The sequence below is a fragment of the Elgaria multicarinata genome, chromosome 20 (assembly GCF_023053635.1).
Source record: "Elgaria multicarinata webbii isolate HBS135686 ecotype San Diego chromosome 20, rElgMul1.1.pri, whole genome shotgun sequence".
Taxonomy (NCBI): domain Eukaryota; kingdom Metazoa; phylum Chordata; class Lepidosauria; order Squamata; family Anguidae; genus Elgaria; species Elgaria multicarinata.
Window position 1 is genome coordinate 12159160 of NC_086190.1, and position 24711 is coordinate 12183870.

The 24711-nt window shown below is 49.6% G+C and overlaps 1 protein-coding gene across 3 annotated transcripts in view; it reads right to left on the bottom strand.

Moving 5' to 3' along the window:
- MIB2 (MIB E3 ubiquitin protein ligase 2) overlaps positions 1-24711 on the bottom strand; it is a 78973-nt gene that overhangs the window by 26051 nt on the left and 28211 nt on the right. For all 3 annotated transcript variants that reach the window (XM_063145521.1, XM_063145523.1, XM_063145522.1), the window contains exons 2-4: positions 22678-22999; positions 22358-22529; positions 4404-4510 (exon numbers count right to left, since the gene is read on the bottom strand). In XM_063145521.1, coding sequence (XP_063001591.1) covers positions 4404-4510; positions 22358-22529; positions 22678-22924 — 526 coding nt within the window. In that variant the 5' untranslated portion in view covers positions 22925-22999. The remainder of the gene's footprint in view (positions 1-4403; positions 4511-22357; positions 22530-22677; positions 23000-24711) is intronic.

Below are 24711 nucleotides of genomic sequence, written 5' to 3' on the forward strand. Positions count from 1 at the left end.
TCAGAACCCGAAAGCATTTCAGTTGCTTGCTGACCACATTTAAAGAAGTGACATCGCAACACAGAAGTTGAACATTTGATGCCGCTACGCACAGACGTGGGGCTGCCTTTGGAAACGATCCAGAAACTTCAACTGGTACAAAACAGGGCAGCCTGGTTACTAACAGGGACTGGTCAACGAGACCACATCACGTCAGTCCTTTTCCAACTTCACTGGCTGCCAGTCGAGGTCCAGGCCTGATTCAAAGTGCTGGTATTAACTTTCAAAGCCCTAGACGGCCTGGGGCCAGGTTATTTGAAGGACCACCTCCTCCCATATGTACCTGCCCAGACCCTAAGATCATCCTCAGGGGTCCTTCTCCATGAGCCCCTGTCAAAGGAAGTGAGGCAGGTGGCTACCAAGAGGAAGGCCTTTTCTGCTGTGGCACCCTGGCTGTGGAATGAGCTTCCTAAGGATGTTCGCCTGGCACCTACACTACATAGGGGAGACATGATAGCACTCTTCAAATACTTAAAAGGTTGTCACACAGAGGAGGGCCAGGATCTCTTCTCGATCCTCCCAGAGTGCAGGACACAGAATAACGGGCTCAAGTGACAGGAAGCCAGATTCCGGCTGGATGTCAGGAAAAACTTCCTGACTGTTAGAGCAGTACGACAATGGAATCAGTTACCTAGGGAGGTGGTGGGCTCTCCCACACTAGAGGCCTTCAAGAGGCAGCTGGACAGCCATCTGTCAGGGATGCTTTAGAGTGGATTCCTGCATTGAGCAGGGGGTTGGACTCAATGGCTTTAGAGGCCCCTTCCAACTCTACTATTCTAGGATTCTATCTATCTGTCTGACCATCTATCTGGAGATTGCTGCTTGTTACAGCATGGTCTAATGGCACATGTGAGATTGGAAACACCAGGTGCAACTTCCTCCCTGCAAAATGCAGGGAAGGGGTATGCTCAAATTTTGCAGGGGATTACAGGTGTCCAGGGAGCAGGGGATTTGGAGACTGGTAGTGCCCCCTCAACTGAAGCGTGTACATTGGCAGGTGTCCGATTCTGCCCCCCAATGTGGTGCTTTCAAGTCTTGTGTTTGCTGCTGAACATGAAGGCGGCAGCGATTCAACCTTTCTCCATCTTTCTTCCCCCATTCTCCTCGGAAATAAAAATGTTCAACGCTCCGATTCTTGGAGCTCCAACTTCAATTTGCAATCGACGCTAAATAGGTACCAGCTGACTAGAACTGTAGATCCTGCTGAGATTTTTATTAGCAGGTAGGAATCCCCAAGCCTTTCTTTCTTTATTTTTATTTTTTTAAAAAAACTAGCAACAGCAAAGAAATAAAAAGAAAAAAGAGATGAGTTTTTGTTTCAACCACTTTTGCCAGGGTGTTTAAGGCGGCTTACGCCCAGCCATCTGCAGGTTGCGGCCGCAAAGCCCTGAAGATTAAAATGAAGCGCAGAAAGAAAAGGGCCTCCGACAGGGAGGCCGGGATGAAAAGGTCAAGAGTGGAGGCCGTCTGACCCAGTGGCTGTATCCAATCTGTCACGCCTCCTCCGTTCCAAGTCGGGGGAGCGGTGGCGATAACGCTGCACGCAACGGTCCCGTACAGATCCGGTCGCTTTACGAGGGAGAGAGAGAGAGAGTGCAGTGGCGTTGCTAGGCCTGTGTGCAGCCCCGCACCGTACGGCCTTGAATCTCTTCCCCAGAGCCTGGCGTGTCATTTGGTACCAATGGAGGGTTCTTTTATTTTCTCGTTTCCCGGAGCGCCCAAAATCCTGTCTCCCAGGGCGCCCAAAATCCCATCTCCCAGGGCCCCCAAAATCCCATTTCCAAGGAGCCCGAAAATCCTGTTTCCCAGGGCGCCCAAAATCCAGTCTCCCAGGGCCCCCAAAATCCCATTTCCAAGGAGCCCGAAAATCCCGTTTCCCAGGGCGCCCAAAATCCCGTTTTCCAGGGTGCCCAAAATCCTGTCTCCCAGGGCGCCCAAAATCCCATCTCCCAGGGCCCCCAAAATCCCATTTCCAAGGAGCCCGAAAATCCCGTCTCCCAGGGCACCCAAAATCCCGTTTCCCAGGGCGCCCAAAATCCCGTCTCCCAGGGCCCCGAGTGTCCATTGGGGCCAATGGAAGGGTTTTTTTCTCTCAGCGTAATTGCCATGGAGTGAGCCATTTTCAAGGGGGATTGCAGCTGGAGAGGAAAGGATTAATACTGGCCTTCCCACATGCTGCAATGCACCCAACCCCACCCAAAATCTTCCCCTGCACGGCAATTAAGCCTAAAAAAAAGAAAATACCTTTTCTGTTGGTTTGGGATGATCTGAGTCAGGGTGCAAATCAACTGACGTATTAATTTTACTTGAGATGATTTGGTTGAGATATTATTATTATTATTATTATTATTATTATTATTATTATTATTATCTGTATCCCGCCTTTTGCCCAATACTGGGCCTCAAGGCGGTCTTACAAAGTTTAAAACATACATTTTAAAACATAGGAAAAGAAATGTAAAAAAAAAAAAAGTTTAAAATACACAACAAAATTATAAGTCATTAACATGGATGGAGGACCAAATTCCTCTCCAAAGGCCTGCTAATGACCTGAAATGACCTGGCTGGCTCTGCCTCCTGCGAAATATGAATAGATCCTAGTAATTATTTCAGAATGTGGAAATATAGTTAGAAATCCGCACATGTAGACATGTGCCTGGGCCCCGAATTTTTTAAGCTCCTAGCAACAGCCCCAAGGAAGGAAAGGAAAGGAACCTCTTGTGCAAGCACTGAGTCATTACTGACTCTTGGAAGGATGCCAGCTTTCGCTGACGTTTTCTTGGCAGGGCTTATAGCGGGGTGGTTTGCCGTTGCCTTCCCCGGCCGTGATTACCTTTCCCCCAGCTAACTGGGCACTCATTTTACCGACCTCAGGAGGATGGAAGGCTGAGTCGACCTGAGCCGGCTGCCTGAAACCAGCTTCCGCTGGGATCGAACTCAGGCCGTGGGGAGAGTTTCAGCTGCAGAAACTGCTGCTTTACCGCTCTGCGCCACACGAGGCTCTCAAGCCCCAAGAGAGATCCTCAAAACCCTAAGGGATCTATAGCCCACCCTTCCTCAACCAGCATCCTCCAGAGTCGTGCTAGCTGGGGATAATGGGCGCCAGGTTGGGGAACACTCCTACAGCCTTATCTAGGCTCAGGCTCATTGTGTGAGGAGAACGGGGTTGTACACACCGATCCCCACTTCCTCCATTGGGGACTCGCTTCCTGGGCCCTTCCACACGTGTGCGGTCTCCACGTGTGTAGGGTTCCCGTGTGCTTTCAGGTCCCTGTGTGATCTGGGTTCTAAGTTGCACAGAGAGGGCTCCCTTTCACAGGCCTTCCCACTTCCAGGGTGCAGATGGCGGCTGGGTAGAATCTCCCCTCCTTTCGGAAGGAATATAGAGACAGGGCCGGCCCTACCATTAGGCAGAGTGAGGAAGCCGTCTCAGGCAGCAGATTTTGTGAGGTGGCAGCAAGGTGCTGGGAGGAAAAAACTAGGTGTCCTGCAGCCTGCTCTGTGCCCTCGAAGCTAGCCTACCGCCTTCAGGTGCTGTGGAGAATGCTGAGACACCGTCAGTGTTGAAGATAGGTTCTTCTGACAGGTCAGTTGGCTTTCATAGAATAAGTGCGAAAGCAAGTAAAACCCCGTAGGGGAGTAAAAAATAGCCAAAGGCAAGGGTTGAACCAAGTAATCTTCAACAATAATATTAGTAAAAGTTTTATTAAAGTGCCAGGTGCCTACGCATTTCGAACGCGGTTGCGTTCTTCCTCAGGGCTTCATAACGTTTGTTATAAAGCTAGCAGCTTCTGCAGACAACTGCACGGACGTTATAAAGCCCTGAGGAAGAATGCAACCGCGTTTGAAACGTGTAGGCACCTGGCACTTTAATAAAACTTTTACTAATATTATTGTTGAAGATTACTTGGTTCCACCCTTGCCTTTGGCTTTCATAGAATCACAGAATGGTAGAGTTGGAAGGGGCCTATAAGGCCATCGAGTCCAACCCCCTGCTCAATGCAGGAATCCACCCTACAGCATCCCTGACAGATGGTTGTCCAGCTGCCTCTTGAAGGCCTCTAGTGTGGGAGAGCCCACAACCTCCCTAGGTCACTGGTTCTATTGTCATACCACTCCAACAGTCAGGAAGTTTTTCCTGATGTCCAGCTGGAATCTGGCTTCCTTTAACTTGAGACAGTTATTCCGTGTCCTGCACTCTGGGAGGATTGAGAAGAGATCCTGGCCCTTCTCTGTGTGGCAACCTTTTAAGTATTTGAAGAGTGGAAGGAGAGGGGGTGCCATCTTGTTCCTCCCTGATTAGTTCTTCTGAACTGCCTCCACCCGCACCACAGCAGGTAACTTTGAGAAGGAAAGCACCTTACCGTCCTGGTTACCCCATTCCCAGTCGGGGCCCCGAACCACTTTTGCGCCCTGGAAAGTCCCCTTCAGCGTGATGCGAGACAAGTTCTGCCGTGGACTCACGGTGACTCTGCAGAGGGTGGGGAGAAAGAAGGAGAGAAGCCACAGCTTTTAACCCAGTTCTTCACAGAATGCTCGGTGTATCCACTTGTGCTGACTATGCGTTAACTTTCAGGAAGCAGGTAGATAATTTAAGACAACATGTACACCAGTAAATATTAAAGAATGTTCTAATACAAAGTTTATCCACATAATAACCTTCTCCTTGCAGACTAGAGGTGGGCAGAGGGTATCCACTTGTGCTGACTATGCTTTAACTTTCAGGAAGCAGGTAGATAATATAAGACGACATGTGCACCAGTAAATATTAAAGAATGTTCCAATACAAAGTTTATCTGCATAATAACCTTCTCCTTGTAGACCAGAGGTAAGAGGGTATCCACTTGTGCTGACTTTGTGTTAACTTTCAGGAAGCAGGTAGATAATTTAAGAGGACATGTACACCAGTAAATATTAAAGAATGTTCTAATACAAAGTTTATCCGCATAATAACCTTCTCCTTGCAGACCAGAGGTGGGCATTGGGTATCCACTTGTGCTGACTATACATTAACTTTCAGGAAGCAGGTAGATAATTTAAGAGGACATGTACACCAGTAAATATTAAAGAATGTTCTCCCAATACAAAGTTTATCTGCATAATAACCTTCTCCTTGTAGACCAGAGGTGGGCAGAAGGTAGGTCTCCAGATGTTTTGGACATCAACTCCCTGCACTCCTGAACACTGGCCGTGCTGGCAGGGACTTCTGGGAGTTGAAGTCCAAAACATTTGGAGCCCCACCTACTGCTCACCCACTGGTCTGCAACACAAGCTGGTAGCAGCTCCCCAGGGTTTCAGGATGGAGTCCTTCCTGGAGAAGCTGGGGATTGAACTGGGACCTTCTGCACGCAAGACATGTGCTCTACCACTGAGCCATGACCAGGGTTAAACAGACAAATAGTCTAAAGTGGCAGGAGCCAGCTTCCTAAACTCTTCACAACTCAAATTGGGCCAAATCTCACCCCCGATTTTTGCATTGGCTCTCAGTATCTAAGAGTCAAATCTGATGAGAAGCAGGCTGCTTTTTTAAAAAGTGCATGCTCAACACGTGCCATCAATACATTCAAACCCCAGCACTTTCATCAATCAACCCTGCGTCGGTCACTATTTTTCAACGCAGTTGTTTTACGCCAAGTCTTCCTCGTTAAGCTGAGAACCGAGAGCTAAAAATACGAACTACAGAGGCTCAAGCTGCTATCGCCACGCTGAGTGGTGCCACAAGTCTACGTCGTACGCACACAATAGTGAAGGCGGGATCCGACGTCCGGTTGAAACAACTCCCAATGCCCATAACGCTCCAGGCGATTCCTGGCGTGGGGTTTTCCTCCCCACCGAAACAACGACCCTCCCTTTTCCTCTGGTCCCTGGAGGAAGCCAAATCCTCAGCGTATCCAAGCCCTCTCCAGAACTCCGTCTGCAGGGGACTCTCCGGCCGCGATCACAATCCCCCCATGTCCACACACGGCTAGCTGCTCTCCGGAAGAGCGCTGGGATTCCGTGACGGGCGGACGACAGAGAAACGCATCACACCCCAAACACTGAATTTAAGTCCGCTTCTAATACTCAGCGACAGCCGGTGGGAGGTTGGGCCAATAAACCGGCATTCCTCCCCCCCACTGAAATAAGCCTTTCGCCTGCCTTCGCTCATTAATGGATTGGTTGGGTGACATGGCATGCCTGGTAGGAGGGTTCAGGAAGACAAGGAGCAGATTTATTTACACACGCAGCAGGATAATCGGGGGCTTTTCATAATCCAGACGGTAAGGCAACGGGGGTGGGGGGCACATCTGCACGAGAACCCGGTTCTCTTCTTGCCTCGAAACGACTCAGCAGCGCAGGACACTTCGTGTATTCGGTGGTATAAAAATGAATCGTCAAAATTCCGCAGCCAAAGTCACTCCCCCAATTCTGCGACCAGAACCAGGATTCTGCGACCTGCAGCAGTTATTACATTCATCCCCTGCCCGTCCCCTAAGGAGCTCAAGGTGGCATACACGACCCCCCCCACTGTTTTATTTTCACAACCACCCTGTAAAGTAGGCCAGGCCGACTGCTCACCCAGCGAGCTTTGTGGCTGATGGAGAGATTTGAACCTGGGTCCCCCTGGTCCCAGTTCAGCGTACTCTAACCAATTACAAGTGTGCCCCATTTCTGTCACCGGGGTCACATTTATTCTGCTAGTCATCAAAAGGGTGTGCATGGAGGTATACAGGGCGTTGATGCGCTGACCGACCAACCAACGAAATCTTATTCAGCAATCCCTCGAAGCAGCGTGGTGCGGCAGTTGGAACACGGGCGCAGAACCTCGGCTCGGGGGCCATATCTGACCCTCCATTGTTTCCCAAAAGGCCCCGCCCTTTCCCAGGCCCCGCCCCTTTCCTGAACTACCAATTATTGGGTGGTTTCTCAGCTTTTGTGCAGTCCCCCCCCCTTCTTAAAGGTTGAAATGCCTCTCCTAAGGTTTAGTGACTGGCATTTAGTGCTCTCAGCTAAAGTATGTTGGCATTTTTGGTTCCTCCCCTTTTCATCTCGGCCACGCCCCCTTTGCCACAGCCCTGCCCATCACTTAATGCGGCCCCCCCCAAAAGCTTCTCTGAAATGGAATCCGGCCCTCCGGCTGAAGGGGTTCTGCACCCCCGGGTTAGATAGTCGGACTTGGGCAACGCATCTCTCTGCTTGGCCCTGAAGCTTGCTCCTTCACCTTGGTCACTCTCTTGCAACGTCACATGCTTCCCAGGGTTGCCACGAGGATAAAATGGCAGGAGGGCAGTGGGGAAGAGGAGAATTACATGAAAAGAGCAAGATAGCATTAACGAAAGCAAAAATTAACACAAAAATGAAACTGGCATCACACCAAGTACACTTTTGAGCACAGCTTTGCACCCATAAGGACTAGAGACTTGGGCTGTTTGAACGGAAAAGTCGAGAAGTCAAGATGCCCAGGAAGCTAGATTTCTGTGCCCAATACTATATGCCATGCTTCCCAGCCCCCTCTGCGTTGCCACGAAAAGTAGCGTTTTTCAAGCAACCACAGGGGCAACGAGTTGTGTGAATAGAGGGGAGGGGTGTTGCGTGCACTCTTCAAGTCCTCGAAAGGTTGTCCCACAGAGGAGGGCCGGGATCTCTTCTCGGTCCTCCCAGAGTGCAGGACACGGAATCATGGGCTCAAGTGACAGGAAGCCAGATTCCGGCTGGACATCAGGAAAAAACATCCTGACTGTTAGAGTGGCACGACAACGGAACCAATGACCTGGGGAGGTCGTGGGCTCTCCCACACTAGAGGCCTTCAAGAGGCAGCTGGACAACCATCTGTCAGGGATGCTTTGAGGTGGATTGAGCAGGGGGTTGAACTGGATGGCCTCACAGGCCCCTTCCAACTCTGCTATTCTATAATTCTATGATGTGCAGGGGGAGAAGTGATTGCCTCCCTTATCTCCCCCACTCCAGAACCACCTATGCTACTTGGGGAAGGGTTGCAACTCAGATAATTGCTCTGGTTTGGTGTGGCGTAGAGCCTCGTGTGGCGCAGAGCGGTAAAGCAGCAGTTTCTGCAGCCGAAACTCTCCCCACGGCCTGAGTTCGATCCCAGCAGAAGCTGGTTTCAGGCAGCCGGCTCGGGTCGACTCAACCTTCCATCCTCCCGAGGCTGGTAAAATGAGTACCCAGTTAGCTGGGAGGAAGGTAATAACGGCCGGGGAAGGCAACGGCAAACCACCCCGCTATAAGGCCTGCCAAGAAAATGTCAGCGAAAGCTGGCGTCCCTCCAAGAATCAGTAATGACTCAGTGCTTGCACGAGAGGTTCCTTTCCTTCTTTCTGGTGTGTAAACTCAGCTCCGTGCATTCATGCGACCAAATCTGGGGCATCTCACGGTTAACACACCTGAGCAGAGTCCTGGGCTTCACCAAGGAGCCACATAGCCACAGACTCACTAAGCCCCGATTGGACAGCTTCCAACCGGGGCTAAAAAGAAAATCCTGGAAGATGCCTGCAGAGCGTCTCACGCACAAGGCAGCGACAGACGTACATCGGCTGGAGAAGGATCAGGAGTCAACACGTCAGGGCTATTTCGGGGAACCGAAGCTTGCCATGGGGATCAGCCCTCAGCTGGAGTATCGGGGAACTTGGAGCGCTTTCAGGCCTCTCATGGAGCTCAATGGCAGAGATGAGCACACGTTTAAAGAGCACCCATCAAAATCAACCTTGTACTGGAGAGTAACTAAAGGGTATTTATTCCCTTGGAGTCTCTGTATTTAACCCGTATTTAGTTAGTGTGGTGTAGTGGCTAAAGTGTTGGACTGGGCATCGGGAGATCCGGGTTCTAGTCCCCACTGGCCCACTGGGTGACTTTGAGCCAGTCACAGACTCTCAGCCCAACCCACCTCACAGGGTTGTTGTTGTGAAGATAAAATGGACAGGAGGAGGGTTGTGGAGGGAAAAGGAAAGGAACCTCTCGTGCAAGCACTGAGTCATTACTGACTCTTGGAGGGACACCAGCTTTCGCTGACGTTTTCTTGGCAGGCCTTATAGTGGGGTGGTTTGCCGTTGCCTTCCCTGGCCGTGATTACCTTTCCCCCAGCTAGCTGGGCACTCATTTTACCGACCTCAGGAGGATGGAAGGCTGAGTCGACCTGAGCCGGCTGCCTGAAACCAGCTTCCGCTGGGATCGAACTCAGGCCGTGGGGAGAGTTTCGGCTGCAGAAACTGCTGCTTTACCGCTCTGCGCCACACGAGGGAAAAAGGCGGGATATAAATGCAAAAAATAAATAAATAATACTTCTGTTGACCGAAAACCATATTTAAATTTCAGTTCATTTTTAACTTCCTTTAACACGGAAGATTCTTTTTACGGGTGTGTGCGTGTGTGTCCCTCTTCTGTGTCAACATTTTAGCCTTAAAACTGCGTCTGTGCAGAGACATTTGCACACATACAGGGCTCATCTGCACCAAAGCAGGAGATTCCACTATGAAAGCGGTATATAAAAAGCCACACTACTGCTTTTTAGCGGTATTGAAGTGCACTGACAACTGTTGGGGCCCATTGACACAAGACCATATACTGCTTTCATAGTGTTATATCCTGCTTGGTGTTTAGCAAGGTCCCTTTCTCACCTTGCTGAACAAAGGGCAAGGAAGTTGTTGAATGGCAAAAGGAAGAATAAGATATCACATCATCTGCAGGGTGTGTGTGTTTTGGTCTTTTCTCTTGAGCATGACTCGCCTGGATCTTGTTCTTACGGTGTGCCATATCGATATCAGCGCAACGGTTGCCAAATGTCAGGTCCGCGGGCCAAATGTGCTCCCTTCCTTGGGTTTCCCGGAGAACCACGCCACAAAAGCGGACTGCACCAGAAAGAGAGGAATTCGGCCACCCCGAGGGTTTAGATTTCAATTCTGCCTCGGAAAGCGAGGCACGAAAACCCAGAAGAGAGCGGCTAAACTAAAAATGTGTTAAAACAGGTTTAGAAGCCACCCTGGAACGGTGGGGGGTGTCTAAAGGCAGGATATCAAAGAAAACAAATCGGTCCCTTCTTAGGTGTAGAAATGACGTATGACGCCTAACTTGTAATTCAGATAAAAACAGAAAAGGTGGCCTCAATGATCAAAGTTTTGGAAAATGCCTCCATCGCTGAGAAACAAAGACGCAGAAACTCATGGACTGGGAGGGAAACTGGCAGCACCCAGTTGTTTTGGACTATAACTCCCATGATCCCCAACCACTGGCCATGCTGGCTGGGGCTCATAGGAGTTGTCGTCCGAAACATCTAACTGCACAACGCAATCAATTCGTCTAATTGTAAAACCGTAAACGTTTCTGGGAAGAAGCTGTGCCTATGGACACAAAACCTCGATTTCTACCCGCCGCGCGCTTAATTCCAAGGGCAATTCTGGGAGGGTTCTGAAATTCCATCTCTCTTCCAACCAATTTTCTTCGTTTCTCCAGCCTGCCGCCGCCTATGCAAACAGATCGCAGATGGCACGGAAGAATTCAAGAGTTTAAAAGAGATGCCGCAGGCGGGCCTGTTCCTAGCATCAAATTTGTCCCGGGGGTGGGCAGTGTCATTTTATGTACAGCAATTTCCTCCTAAACCTCAACCAGCAAAAGCCCCTCAAGAAATTTAATAGGGCTGGAATTTCTGGGTCAGCCCCGATCTGAAAATGAGCATCTTAATTAAAATTGTTATTAAAAGCAATATTGCAGTGATTAAATGCACCCCCAGGGTACTTCTGCGGCACTCTTAACAGCCTTGCTGATATCCAGTATTTGGAAACAAAACCACTCAAATTAGATTAAAATCCAGCAGGCGTTTGGCTCTGGTTCCAGAGGCCTGCCTCAATCTTCGGCCTTTACAATCAGCAGGCTACCGGGCAGATAACAAAGATAGTTCAATTCAAGGTTATGGCTTAGTTATGGGACCCCCATTGGCATGAATACGCGTTTACAGATATTAATCTGAACTACTAGCGAACGAATCTCTCAGATGTAATTTCTCTCTATTTCCCTTAAATTCAGCTCTGTGAATTTTTCCAGTCGTCAAGTTTGAGATGGTTTTTAAAAGCCTGCATGAAAATTCATAAGCATTTTCGTGTGCATTTCTCCTGGTATGTATTTTTAATGCATCCCCACCCACCACCCACCATAATATACACATTCCTTTTTCGGCAAGCAATTTCCCTAATATCATGCATTTTTGAACATGGCACACAATTCTTTCCTCCATCACCTGGCTGCTGCCACCTCCCAACATTTGCCGCCTGAGTCTACTGCCTCCCTTTGCCTCATGGTAAGGCCAGCCCTGCGACCCTCTTGCAGTGGTGGCGAGGAGCAGCAGCAGCAGGTACCACTACCTGTTTGCTCATTGTCTCACTGCCTGTTAAGCAAGTGGTAGCAATGATGAGACAGGATGAGGAGTTCTACATTTAGGAAATAGAAACCAAATGCAGTTACAAGATGGGGGATACTTGGCTCAGCAATACTACAAATGAGCAGGATCTTGGAATTATTGTAGATCTCAAGCTGAATATGAGCCAACAGTGTGATATGGCTGCAAGAAAGGCCAATACTATTTTGGGCTGCATTAGTAGAAGTATAGCTTCCAAATCACGTGAGGTACAGGTTCCTCTCTATTCGGCCCTGGTTAGGGCTCATCTAGAGTATTGTGTCCAGTTCTGGGCTCCACAATTCAAGAAGGATGCAGACAAGCTGGAGCGTGTTCAGAAGAGGGCAACCAGGATGGATCAGGGATCTGGAAACAAAGCCCTATGAAGAGAGACTGAAAGAACTGGGCATGTTTAGCCTGGAGAAGAGAAGATTGAGGGGAGACATGATAGCACCCTTCAAATACTTAAAAGGTTGTCACACAGAGGAGGGCCAGGATCTCTTCTCGATCCTCCCAGAGTGCAGGACACGGAATAACAGGCTCAAGTTAAAGGAAGCCAGATTCCAGCTGGACATCAGGAAAAACTTCCTGACTGTTAGAGCAGTACGACAATGGAATCAGTTGCCTGGTGAGGTTGTGGGCTCTCCCACACTAGAGGCCTTCAAGAGGCAGCTGGACAACCATCTGTCAGGGATGCTTTAGGGTGGATTCCTGCATTGAGCAGGGGGTTGGACTCGATGGCCTTGTAGGCCCCTTCCAACTCTGCTATTCTAGGATTCTATGATTCTAGGAGCAATCACAGATGGTGACAATGGCTGCAAGAAGTGGCTGTCATGATCAGGCCTGTTCCACTTAGTGTGGGGGAAGGAGTTCCAGGCTATCAGTCGGAATCAGACTCTGAACCAGAAGAAATATGACTAGAAATGAACCAGCCTACGCAGGAAGCGGCTGGTGGGGGTGGGGGAGATTCTCCCAGGCTCTTCACCAGCCCAGGGATGAGTCTTCACCGGACTTTATCAGTGAAAACACTAACAACTCAGAGTCTGTGGGTGTTTCTCAGAAACTCCTGCTTTCAATGGGAGGCAAATGATGAGGCCTGCTAGGTAATCCACAAAGCTTTTATTAAGCAACAAACATCTCTTCCACCTGAAGGGAGTCTAATCTCTTGGAAACTTCCCCTAAGCGAGACAATTGTCCGACCAAGGAGAACAGGAAGCCCCTTCCCAAACGCCCGGAACTTCAGAATGCCTGGTGTGGGGGCAGGTTCTGGCGCAATCCTAGTCAGGCTGACTTTCTCACACCTTCCTTCCGCTCTGTGCGTTTTAGCTTCTGGCAGACACTAGCATCAGCTAGTTTGTCAGGGTGCTCTCCTCCGGAAGAAAGCTCACTTCCCACTGAGCGTGTAGGATTTGGCCTTGAGGAGATAAGCTCTGGAGAGGGCTGACTCCCAGCTGGGGAGCCGCCCGTGAGAGCTTCCTTCCCCACTGCTACAGGCTGGCTGGTGTCTGGCGCCTCCTCCTCTAGGTCCGAATCGGATTCTGATTGATTACTTGAAACACCTTCTCCCAAAACAGGGGCAGTAGGGTTAGACATGACAGTGGGAACTCAGCAATCCTCAGAGGCTGGAGGGACTTTCAGAGTTGACCGGTCCCAGATTCTGCCGCAGGTTCAAACAGGCAGAGCTAAAAGAAGGCAAGAGACAATCAGCTCAGCTAGCTTCTTGCCCAAGGCTTCTTCAGAGGAATCCTCCCTGAAGTTAAGGGACTCAAGGGGGGGAAAAAACCCTTCCCTTTTGTTGAAAGGACAATTGTCTCACTTAGTTAGCCAAGTTTTAGCCTAGAGGAAAGCTCTTAGTGTTTAAACTCTCTTTAGGTGCGAAGAGACGTTTATTTGCTGAATACAGCTCTGTGGATTACTTGGCAGACCTCTTGAGTGTCTCGCACTGCATTGGGAGAGCTTGGAAACACAACCGCGGCTTCCTCAAGGACCCTCAAAATCCTGGCATTGCCAGCTTTTTCCTAGGACTTATTTTCTACCCTTTTCGCCCGACGTGCTGATCTTTCTGGGCAAAGGGCGCACACCAGCTAAACAGCCTTGGATGCTTCAGACGCCGCTTTACAAAGCAACGCAATAAAAACAGCCAAACAGACCCACCAGGCCTACAATCAGGAAGTGTCACAAAACACAACGCTCCCTCCGTTTCCGCCTGCAATTCACGCCGACAGGCGCGGCCTGGCTGCCGTTCCCGATTAACTTCACCGAGGCAGGAGAAGACAGGCCGGGTTTCAGGGAAGGGGAACTATTTGCACGTCGGCAGTTCGGTGCCTGAGCTCAGCTGTTTCTGCCGGATTGAGTCGTCCTGTCCCCAGAGCCGGTGCCAGACTATTTTGTGCCCTAGGCAAGGCGAGCTACTTGCACCCCATCCCAATTGCGCGGAAGTCCGAACGTGGAGAGCTGGGACTGGCTCACTTCGATTTGGGACCGAGCCGTCTGGAATTCACCGGGACTTACTTCCGTGCGAATGCAACCCGCTATGCAGCCTGGCGTCCCGATCCCCTCCGCACATTTACTCGGGGGAATAAGGCTTCCGAGTAAGGAGGCATAGGCGGATCAGGCCGCACTGGTGCCTCCCGGTGCAACGCTTTCTCAGATGCAAGTCCCGATGATCCACGCACACAGGATTGGGAAGCAGGAGAATCTGCCTTGCGAGGAGTCCACAAGTCCCTAGCTTTCCTGGGGGAAGGGAGAGGGAGTCCCACTTGCCCGCCTGCCTGGACATCGCGGCCTGTTTGAGGAGAGAGGCGAGGCGACCCAGTGTTCTTTCCTCGGGAGTAAGGCAGAGGCTGGCTTGGGCCAGGGTCGAGCTCGCCACGTGCTTTTTCTTCTTCTGGCAGTGGCAGTCTCCCGGCTCTGGAAGGGCAGCTTCTGGGCGGAAGTCCGAACGTGCAGCCACCGCCCCCCCCCCCCCGCGTCCCTGGCTTCGCTTCAGCTGGGCAGGCATGGGGCGCCATCTCGCCCACCCAGGCCCAGCTGAATCCTTGGGCTGGCCCAGGCTGGCTCTCCCAGCGCCCCTCTTAGCTCGGCGCCCTAGGCGGCCGCCTGAGTGGCCTCTATGGTAGCACCGGCCCTGCCTGTCCCCCTGCCCTGGTCTCCCGTCACAATCCTATTGTAAAATTAGGGTAACAGGATAGTTTTCGTCTCTCGTCAGAGGGACAGAATGACACACACGGGGAGAGTGTGATTCTCCCGCCCCCAAAAAGGTATTGCCTTTCTTCCCTTTAACAAAGTATTTTTTCTAACTTTCGAGCTGCTACGTGCGTTTTTGAGCAGGCAGACTTCAGGTTTGTGGGATTGATTTTGGGGTGTTTTTTTTTTACTAGAACCCCCAAGTCCACAAACCAAAGCTGTGTGCAAAATGGTGCCTCCGGAGAGGGTGGAACCAGGTGCAGAATGGCATTTCAGAGAGTGGGGGCAGAGCAAAATGGTGAGCCCTTGGGTGGGGAAAAAGTGCAGAAAAGGGGCAACTCAAATGATTAAGGGGCTGGAGCATCTCCCCTAGGAGGGAAGGTTACGACAGCTGGGATCATTCGGCTTGGAAAAAAAGGAGGCTAAGGGGAGACATGATAGAGGTGTACGAAATTACGCATGGTGTGGAGAATGCAGAGAGGGAGACATTTTTCTCCCTCTCTCAAAATACTAGAACCCAACGGGGCTGATTGGTGGACAAATAAAAGGACTTCTTCACACAGCGCATAGTTAAACTATGGAACTCACTACCACAAGATGTAGTGATGGCCACCAGTTTGGACATGCTGGGGTAGAAAGTGGGGGGAAAGACACCAAAACACTGGTACTGGAAAGAGAGCAAAACTCTGGTGTTCGATGAAGCAAACAAATGGTTTTAATACTTTTCTTCCAAAAATAATCCAACGCTTCGAACAATAGTAAAAGATGGAAGTAATCTCCACACACAACTCCTGAGGAAGGACAACTTCGGGTCCGAAATTTTGAGCTCCCAATACACGACGTTTACTATTGTTTTAATCGCTGGGTTATTTTCGAAAGAAAACTATTAAAACCATTTATTTGCTTCGTCGAACACCAGCGTTTCGCTCTCTTTCCAGTACCACCAGTTTGGACGGCTTTAAAAGGGGGTTGGACAAATTATTGGAAGCAAAGGCTATCAATAGCTAACTAGCTCTGATGGTTGCGTGTTATCTCCAGTATTTGAGGCAGTAAGCCTGTGTGCACCAGTTGCTGGGGAACATGGGTGGCAGGGTGATGTTGCACCATGTCCTGCTTTGTTGTTCCTTGGCCAATGGCTGGTTGGCCACTGTGTGAACAGAGTGCTGGACTAGATGGAATCATAGAATCCTTCCCTGGCGGCCAGGTACACCGTCGGCACGTCCCTCGAAAAGGGAGAATCTACCCCCACAAGCCTCTTCCACCTTGGAGACCGCTAATCCCAGGGGGAATTTCACCTGGAATCCCTCAATGCCCTGCCAGTTTTAAAACATGAAATAATTGCATCGTGGTGCTGGAGGAGAAGATAACCAACAGCTTGGTCTCATACCTGAAATAATGGGTGTAAGTTACAGCTACCTAGATTCCGATGAAATATAAGGTAAAACTTCCTGATGGTAAGATCTGTACAACAGTGGAACAGTCTACCTACAGAGGTTGTTGGTTCACCATCTCTGGAGGTTTTTAAGAAGAGGCTGGACAGTCCCCCTCTCCTGGATGGTTTCACTGGTTTTCATATTGCAGAGGGTTGGACTAAATGATCCTTGGGGTCCCTTCCCACTCTATGATTCTGTGATTCTTTTAAAGGACCTTTCAACCATGCTGAAAACCCCTTCTTCCTCCCCCCCTCCAATTACTTTATCCCACCCCCACAGAAATCTAGAGTTGTTCTCCGGCCCCACGCAGAAAGCTTTAAAAGCCGATATTAGTCATCCGCGAGTTTCTTTCCCTGCCAAAGACCTCACATGGCGTCACCAGCAGCAACTGCTCTGCAATTAATGGAACAACATGGAGGGGGCAATAAAAAGAAAGCGCGGGATAGGTAACCTAGTTACAATCGCCACCTTCTTGGGTAAAAAGCTGAAAAATCTCTCCACCCTTCCACGCCCCAATTCTTTTTCTTATTTGTTTCAATCGGGAGGAAACTCCGTTCTTTTAAAAGCAAAGCTCACGCCTTCCTTTCATTGGGGTTTAAGTGCAGGGGGGTGAAAAGGCAGGACGCAAGTCATGTTCTGTGGTGAATTGTTCCTATATTTGACGGGGGACATTTGCGTAATCGAAAATAAATTAATAATAATAATAATAATAATAATAATAATAATAATAATATAGTTATTTATTACCTGCCTCTCCCTCTGGATCGAGGCGGGGAACGCAGATGGTGGCTGGGTAGAATCTCCCCTCCTTTTGGAAGGAATATAGAGACAGGCCCGGCCCTACCATTAGGTAGAGTGAGGCAGCCGTCTCAGGCGGCAGATTTTGTGAGGTGGCAGCAAGTTGCTGGGAGGAAAAACCAATAATAATATAGTTATTTATTACCTGCCTCTCCCTCTGGATCAAGGCAGGGAATGCAGATGGTGGCTGGGTAGAATCTCCCCTCCTTTTGGAAGGAATATAGAGACAGGCCCGGCCCTACCATTAGGTAGAGTGAGGCAGCCGTCTCAGGCGGCAGATTTTGTGAGGTGGCAGCAAGTTGCTGGGAGGAAAAACCAATAATAATATACTTATTTATTACCTGCCTCTCCCTCTGGATCAAGGCAGGGAATGCAGATGGTGGCTGGGTAGAATCTCCCCTCCTTTTGGAAGGAATATAGAGATAGGCCCGGCCCTACCATTAGGTAGAGTGAGGCAGCCGTCTCAGGCGGCAGATTTTGTGAGGTGGCAGCAAGTTGCTGGGAGGAAAAACCAATAATAATATAGTTATTTATTACCTGCCTCTCCCTCTGGATCAAGGCGGGGAACGCAGATGGTGGCTGGGTAGAATCTCCCCTCCTCTTGGAAGGAATATAGAGACAGGCCCGGCCCTACCATTAGGCAGAGTGAGGCCGCCATCTCAGGCGGCAGATTTTGTGAGGTGGCAGCAAGATGCTGGGAGGAAAAACCAATAATAATAATATAATTATTTATTATCTGCCTCTCCCTCTGGATCGAGGCGGGCGACAAAACTAAATAAAATATAATACATAAAATTAGTTAAAAGAGCATATAAAACCAATACAATATTAAAATAACCATTACAGCATCTTAAAATTCTTAGGTTTAAAATTCATCTGGGTAGGCCTGCCGGAAGAGACTAGTCTTCACGGCTGTCTTCAACTCTGAGAGAGCTTGAAGCGGACGAATCTCCTGGGGGCGGCAGAAGAAAAGGTCCTTTTACCAATTGGTTATAAAAGGTGAACCGTGTGACCCTGGAAAGGGACAAGAATCATGTACCGGGAGCCAGCAGGACTCACTGCTAACGGTGATGCCATGTTTTGTTTTTTTTAACCCACAATTCCATGGAACTACACAGGCCTGACCCAAGATATTTTGCTGCCTGAAGTAAAAGGAATGACGGCCCCCATTCTACCTAGAGATGCCAACCAGACCAGCAGTTGAATCTTCCACTGGAGACAGGACAACATCTTCCACATTGCCTGAGGGACAGCAGGCTGGCTTAGGGAGTGAAGAGCTGGACCTGTGGAACACACCGCTCCATCTGCCAATAGAAGGGAAGAGCTACCACCATTGTCATTCCAAAGAGAGCAGAATGTTGCCATGAGTTACCCCAAGGACAGGCCTTCTCTGTGGTGGCACCCACTCTGTGGAAAACCCTCCCTTGCGCAGTTCGGGAGGCAGAAAATATGACGTTTTTTAAACGCCTCCTGAAGACACACTTGTTCACCCAAGCGTTCCCTGGGTGAATCATGTCCCTCCATTTTACTGCTCCTTGAATTGTGGGTTGTTGTTGTTGCTAATGTAGTTCTAAGTGCTTTTAATATTGTATTTAAATGTATTTAATATTAACTGTGAACCGATGAGGCATTTTTATGATATTCAGTGGTGTACAAGTGCCACAAATCTATATAAATAAAAATGTCAATGTTCGTTCGAAACAGACGTTATATCTCCGAAAGTTCTTCACCGATTGCTTTGAAATTTTGACACAACGTTGCATTCAAATACGCGAGCGTTGTTATGTAACTATGTTCTATACGGGGACAAAAGTTTGTCTTAAAATCGAAGAAATAGGCCTCCTCAAAACCAGTCCTGCTGATCATTGTGACATCGCCAACCAGTAGGCCAATCCACTGCCTCTGCCTCCTCTCCTTTTTGCATGTCCTCTCCTATTTGCTCTTATAGGTCATTGTGACATCGCCAACCAGTAGGCCAATCCACTGCCTCTGCCTCCTCTCCTATTTGCATGTTCTCTCACAATTGGCTGAGTGAATATAGATGTCACACCTGTGACAGTTACACGTTGAAAGTGTAGATGTCCTCATTCCTCGCATTCCTATGATTCCAACGGATATGCCATTTCAATTTTAGAGATTGCAATTCCCAATTCGATTGGCGTTTGCAATCACCATCAACAAAGCTCAGGGCCAATCTTTAGAATTGTGCGGTTTAGATCTAGACACAGATTGCTTCTCACATGGACAATTATATGTTGCGTGTTTTAGAGTCGGCAAACCAGACAATCTCTATATCTACACAGACAATGGAACAACTAAAAATATTGTATATCCACAAGCATTGTGAAATTAAACATATTAGAAACATCCGCTTTGTCTTTTCTTTCTTTTCAATTTAACCAGACTGAGCCACAGCAACGCGTGGCAGGGTACAGTTAGTAAATAAATAAAATAAAACCTGCTGCCTGAGGTGACTGCTTCACTCTGCCTCAATGGTAGGGCCGGCCCCGGGACTACAGAACGCCCAGGGCACTGCATTCTGGGAAAATGAAGATGGTGGCCGCAGAGGGCTGGAATGCTGCTGAGGGCCTCCTCAACCCTGAATACTTCAGACAACCCTATAAGCCCTCATGAGCCCTACTTCACAGAAGGCAATCCTCTATTTGAAGGGCTGTCCAGTCCAAGTCCAGTTTAACGATAAAGAACCCAAACAAAGTGGGAACAACTAGGACCTCGAAGCTGTTCCTCAACAACCGTTCCCACCTGGATAGTAGACTGAGCGGGCGCACAGGACTCCTGGTTGCAGTCTTCCCCACCAGGGCGAGATGTACGGTCTTTCTATTTAAATTATAGCCATTCTTTCTCAATTTGTATCTATACATACGCATTTACACAAATCAGTGTCCTCTTGTTTTTAGAGTTGCTTAAGTGGGCCACTCTAGGAACTTCGTACAGTTGGCGCTTCCATGCTATTCCCATTATTATTATTATTATTATTACTACTACTACTACTACTACTACTACAACAGAGAAGCGTGTTCAGAGGAGGGCAACCAGGATGATCAGGGGTCTGGAAACAAAGCCCTATGAAGAGAGACTGAAAGAACTGGGCATGTTTAGCCTGGAGAAGAGAAGATTGAGGGGAGACATGAGAGCACTCTTCAAATACTTAAAAGGTGGTCACACAGAGGAGGGCCAGGATCTCTTCTCAATCCTCCCAGAGTGCAGGACACGGAATAACGGCCTCAAGTTACAGGAAGCCAGATTCCAGCTGGACATCAGGAAAAACTTCCTGACGGTTAGAGCAGTACGACAATGGAACCAGTTACCTAGGGAGGTGGTGGGCTCTCCCACACTAGAGGCCTTCAAGAGGCAGCTGGACAAGCATCTGTCGGGGATGCTTTAGGGTGGATTCCTGCATTGAGCAGGGGGTTGGACTCGATGGCCTTGTAGGCCCCTTTCAACTCTGCTATTCTACGATTCTATCAGTGTACATGGTGTGTACATGGTGCTGTGCTATCATGGTGTTATATCCTGCTTGGTGTAGATGTGTCCTGGGCCCCAACAGTTGTCAGTGCACTTCAGTACCACTATAACGCTGTTGTGTGGCTCCTGCCTTTTATATACCGCTTTCCTACCACTTTCATAGTGGAATATTCTGCTTGGTATAGAAGAGCCCAAGGTCATAAAGCACCATTTCACCCTGCCTTGCTTGAACTACTTAAAATATATATAATTATTTCATAATGAAGCTCAAACCATCTCACAAAAACAAAGGCGTAAAATGCAAATCAGTGTGGATAAATTCATAAACCAAGGGGCTGTCTACACAGTGGCAAGTTGGCGTCGTGTTTTCCCTAAACCTCGTGGCTTCGCTCTTGCGGGGTGGCATTGGGTAATCCCCACGCCAAGGAGTGTGGGGTTTCCGGTGGTCATCCGGGTATTGGAGCTGCCCCCTGGCCTGTTCCTGGATTCCAGCGAACAACTGCTGAATGCCATTGTCCCGTAATGCCCCCCCCCCGAATCGACCACGGGGCAAGGTCAGGTGGCTCCTGCGGGGTGAGTTAAGTCCCCGACTTTTTTACAGCGTGGCTGCGCACCTGCGGCTCTACCGTATAACCGACACAGCGCCGATTTGCAGCCACCGCGGAGCTTTGAGCGCAGTTAGACAGCCCCCAAGAAAAACAAACAAACAGATCTCAAACTGGGGAGAGGCAACGAGTGGGGTACCGCAGGGCTCAGTCCTGGGCCCAGTGCTCTTCAACATTTTTATTAATGATTTGGACGAGGAGGTGCAGGGAACGCTGATCAAATTTGCAGATGACACAAAATTGGGTGGGATAGCTAATACCCTGGAAGACAGAAACAAACTTCAAAGTGATCTTGATAGGCTGGAGTGCTGGGCTGAAAACAACACTAATAGGGATAAATGCCAAGTTCTACATCTAGGAAATAGAAACCAAATGCACAGTTACAAGATGGGGGATACTTGGCTCAGCAATACGACAAACGAGAAGGCTCTTGGGGTTGTTGTAGATCACAAGCTGAATATGAGCCAACAGTGCGATGTGGCTGCAAGAAAGGCAAATGCTATTTTGGGCTGCATTAATAGAAGCATAGCTTCCAAATCGCGTGAGGTACTGGTTCCTCTCTATTCGGCCCTGGTTAGGCCTCATCTAGAGTATTGCATCCAGTTCTGGGCTCCACAATTCAAGAAGGATGCAGACAAGCTAGAGCGTGTTCAGAGGAGGGCAACCAGGATGATCAGGGGTCTGAAAGAACTGGGCATGTTTAGCCTGGAGAAGAGAAGATTGAGGGGAGACATGATAGCACTCTTCAGATACTTAAAAGGTTGTCACACAGAGGAGGGCCAGGATCTCTTCTCGATCCTCTCAGAGTGCAGGACACGGAATAATGAGCTCAAGTTACAGGAAGCCAGATTCCGGCTGGACATCAGGAAAAACTTCCTGACTGTTAGAGCAGTGCGACGGTGGAATCAGTTACCTAGGGAGGTTGTGGGCTCTCCTTCTAGAACTGAATTCCCAGGCAACCAGCGTCCCATGACTGCATGCCGTGGCTGACCATGGAGTCTACATGCTTCCTAGACTTTGCAGCTAGACTTGGCCTGGTTTCCCCAGACTAGGGCAACGTCTCACAAGAATAAAGGCTCAGTCCCGAAAGGGGAAAAACACCCCCCGCTCTTTCCTTTCCATATCTGATATCTGGCTTGAATTAGTTAATTTCCTCCTTATCCCCCCTCCCACCCGATTTTGGTGTCTGGTGTCTGGTGCCCTTTGGCCGACCACGACAATGGAACCAGTTACCTAGGGAGGTGGTGGGCTCTCCCACACTAGAGGCCTTCAAGAGGCAGCTGGACAACCCTCTGTCAGGGATGCTTTAGGGTGGATTCCTGCACTGAGCGGGGGGTTGGACTCGATGGCCTTATAGACCCCTTCCAACTCTGCTATTCCATGATTCTATGACATTTGCTAGCTGACCATGAACAGGTGAGGGGACTTACGGCCGGGAGTGGGCAGTTTCGTAGCGCTCAAAGGCGTGGGAGAGGTCGTGCTTGTTGTTCATGTAGCACTGCATGCACAAGTCATAATCGAAGCAGATCTTGCACTTCCAGCGCACGCCGCGGATCCCGTGCTTCTTGCAGCAGTCACAGATGATGTTGGGGTGGCGGACACCTAACCGAGATAAAAACAGACAACGGTCACCATCAATGGCATAAGCGTGACGGCAGCCCAAGCCGGGGGGTAGAAACGCAGGCCCAGGGGTCACTAGGAGTGACTGCGAACAGTTCATGCAGGTACCAGGAAACACACACGCACACACCTATTTGTGCATTGTCGTACAACAGAAGGTCATAGGATCCTTGGAAACCTGTCCGATAGTTGGTCCGGGTCCCCTGGTCCCACTGGACCACCACGGTCTTATCTGGTGTGGTCGGGCTACCCTGCCGTCCGATCTCCACCACCGTCCCGACGTTGCCTTCGCCGTTGTCCTGGTTGCTCCACTTCCAGTCCAGCCCACGGACCACCCGCATTCCAACCTGCATGCTTGCGTGGGGCTCCAAGTCCATTGCCCTGGGTAGGCCACCTCAGCTCGCGCACTGGCCGGCCGCCTCACGGCCCCGGGAGGAACGCATGGACGAAACCTGTAGGAAATGCAAGGAGACTAACTTGGGCCCGTTCAGATGACACAGAGGGCTCCGTGGTCAGCGTAACCATACTTCTCTGGCCCCGTTCAGAAGACACCTTAAACCATGACTTTAAGCACAGTGGTTAAGCCAGAAAGAAGGGCTGTGTTCAGAAGACACCTTAAACCATGGCTTTAACCACAGTGGTTAAGCCAGAAAGACGGGCTGTGTTCAGAAGACACCTTAAACCATGGCTTTAACCACAGTGGTTAAGCCAGAAAGACGGGCTGTGTTCAGAAGACACCTTAAACCATGGCTTTAACCACAGTGGTTAAGCCAGAAAGACGGGCTGTGTTCAGAAGACACCTTAAACCATGGCAAATAAGGCCTGATTCACCATGGTTAACGCCATGGTTTAAAGCCCGTCTTCTGGCTTAACCACTGTGGTTAAAGCCAAGGTGTCTTCTGAACGGGGCCTCTGTGGTTAGCACTAACCACAAGCCGTATGCTCACACATGACACCATTAACCCTGTCCGGTTCCTGGTTTCCTTAACCACACGCTAGCCACAAAAGCAGCTAGTTGAGCGCCTGAGTCTTCTGATTGCTCCGCCCCATATCCCATCAGCCCTTGCGCTAAGAGAGGCGGCAGCTGCACCATTTAGGCTACTTAGGCCGCTCTATACTGCAAGCTCTATGATTTCGGCCCCTTAACCACCGCTGCTGGGCCGGGGGTGGGTGGGGAGAGAAGGAGGCAGTAAGAGTCAGAGTGTGTGAGAAGGGATGGCAGAGAGAAAGAAAGAGAAGGGAGAGAAAGGGTATGAGAGAGAGAGAGAGGGAGGATTCCTGCATTGAGCAGGGGGTTGGACTCAATGGCCTTGTAGGCCCCTTCCAACTCTGCTCTTCTAAGATTCTATGAGAGAGAGAGAAGAAGTGGCACAGAGAAAGAGAGAGAGAGAAGGGATGGCAGGAAGAGAGAAAGAAGGGGGCAGAGACAGGGGGGAGAAAGGGTATAAGAGAGACAGAGAGAGAGAAAGAAGGGGGCAGAGACAGGGGGAGAAAGGGTATAAGAGAGACAGAGAGAGAGAAAGAAGGGGCAGAGAGAGAGGGGAGAAAGGCTATGAGAGAGAGAGAAAGAAGGGGCAGACAGAGAGAGAGAAAGAAGGGCAGAGAGAGGGGGGAAGAAAGGGTATGAGAGAGACTGAGAGCAGAGAGAGAGAGAGAAAGAAGGGGCAGAGAGAGAGGGGGAGAAAGGGTATGAGAGAGACACACAGAGAGAAGAGACTGCAGACAGACAGAGAGAGAGAAAGAAGGTGCAGACAGAAAGAGAAAGAGAGGGAGAAAAGGTATGAGAGAGAGAGAGAAAGAAGGGGCAGACAGAGAAAGAGAGCGAAGGGGTGGCAGAGCGAGAGAGAGAAAGAAGGGGCAGACAGAGAAAGAGAGCGAAGGGGTGGCATAGAGAAACAGAAAGGGGGCAGAGAAAGAAGGGACAGAGAGAGAGAGAGAGGGAAAGAGGGAGAGAGAGAGAGAGAGAGAGAGAAGGGGTAGCAGAGAGAGAGAGAGAGAGAAAGAGAGGAAGAAAGAGTTTAAAGAAAAAAAGAAAACGTTTCTAGTCCTTTTAGCTTTAGTCTGGCTCCCACTAGCTTTGGACCTGGATGTTAAGTGGCATGCCACCACACCACCGCACACACATCCACCAGGAAGTTCCAAAATGAAGAAACTTACTGAAAAA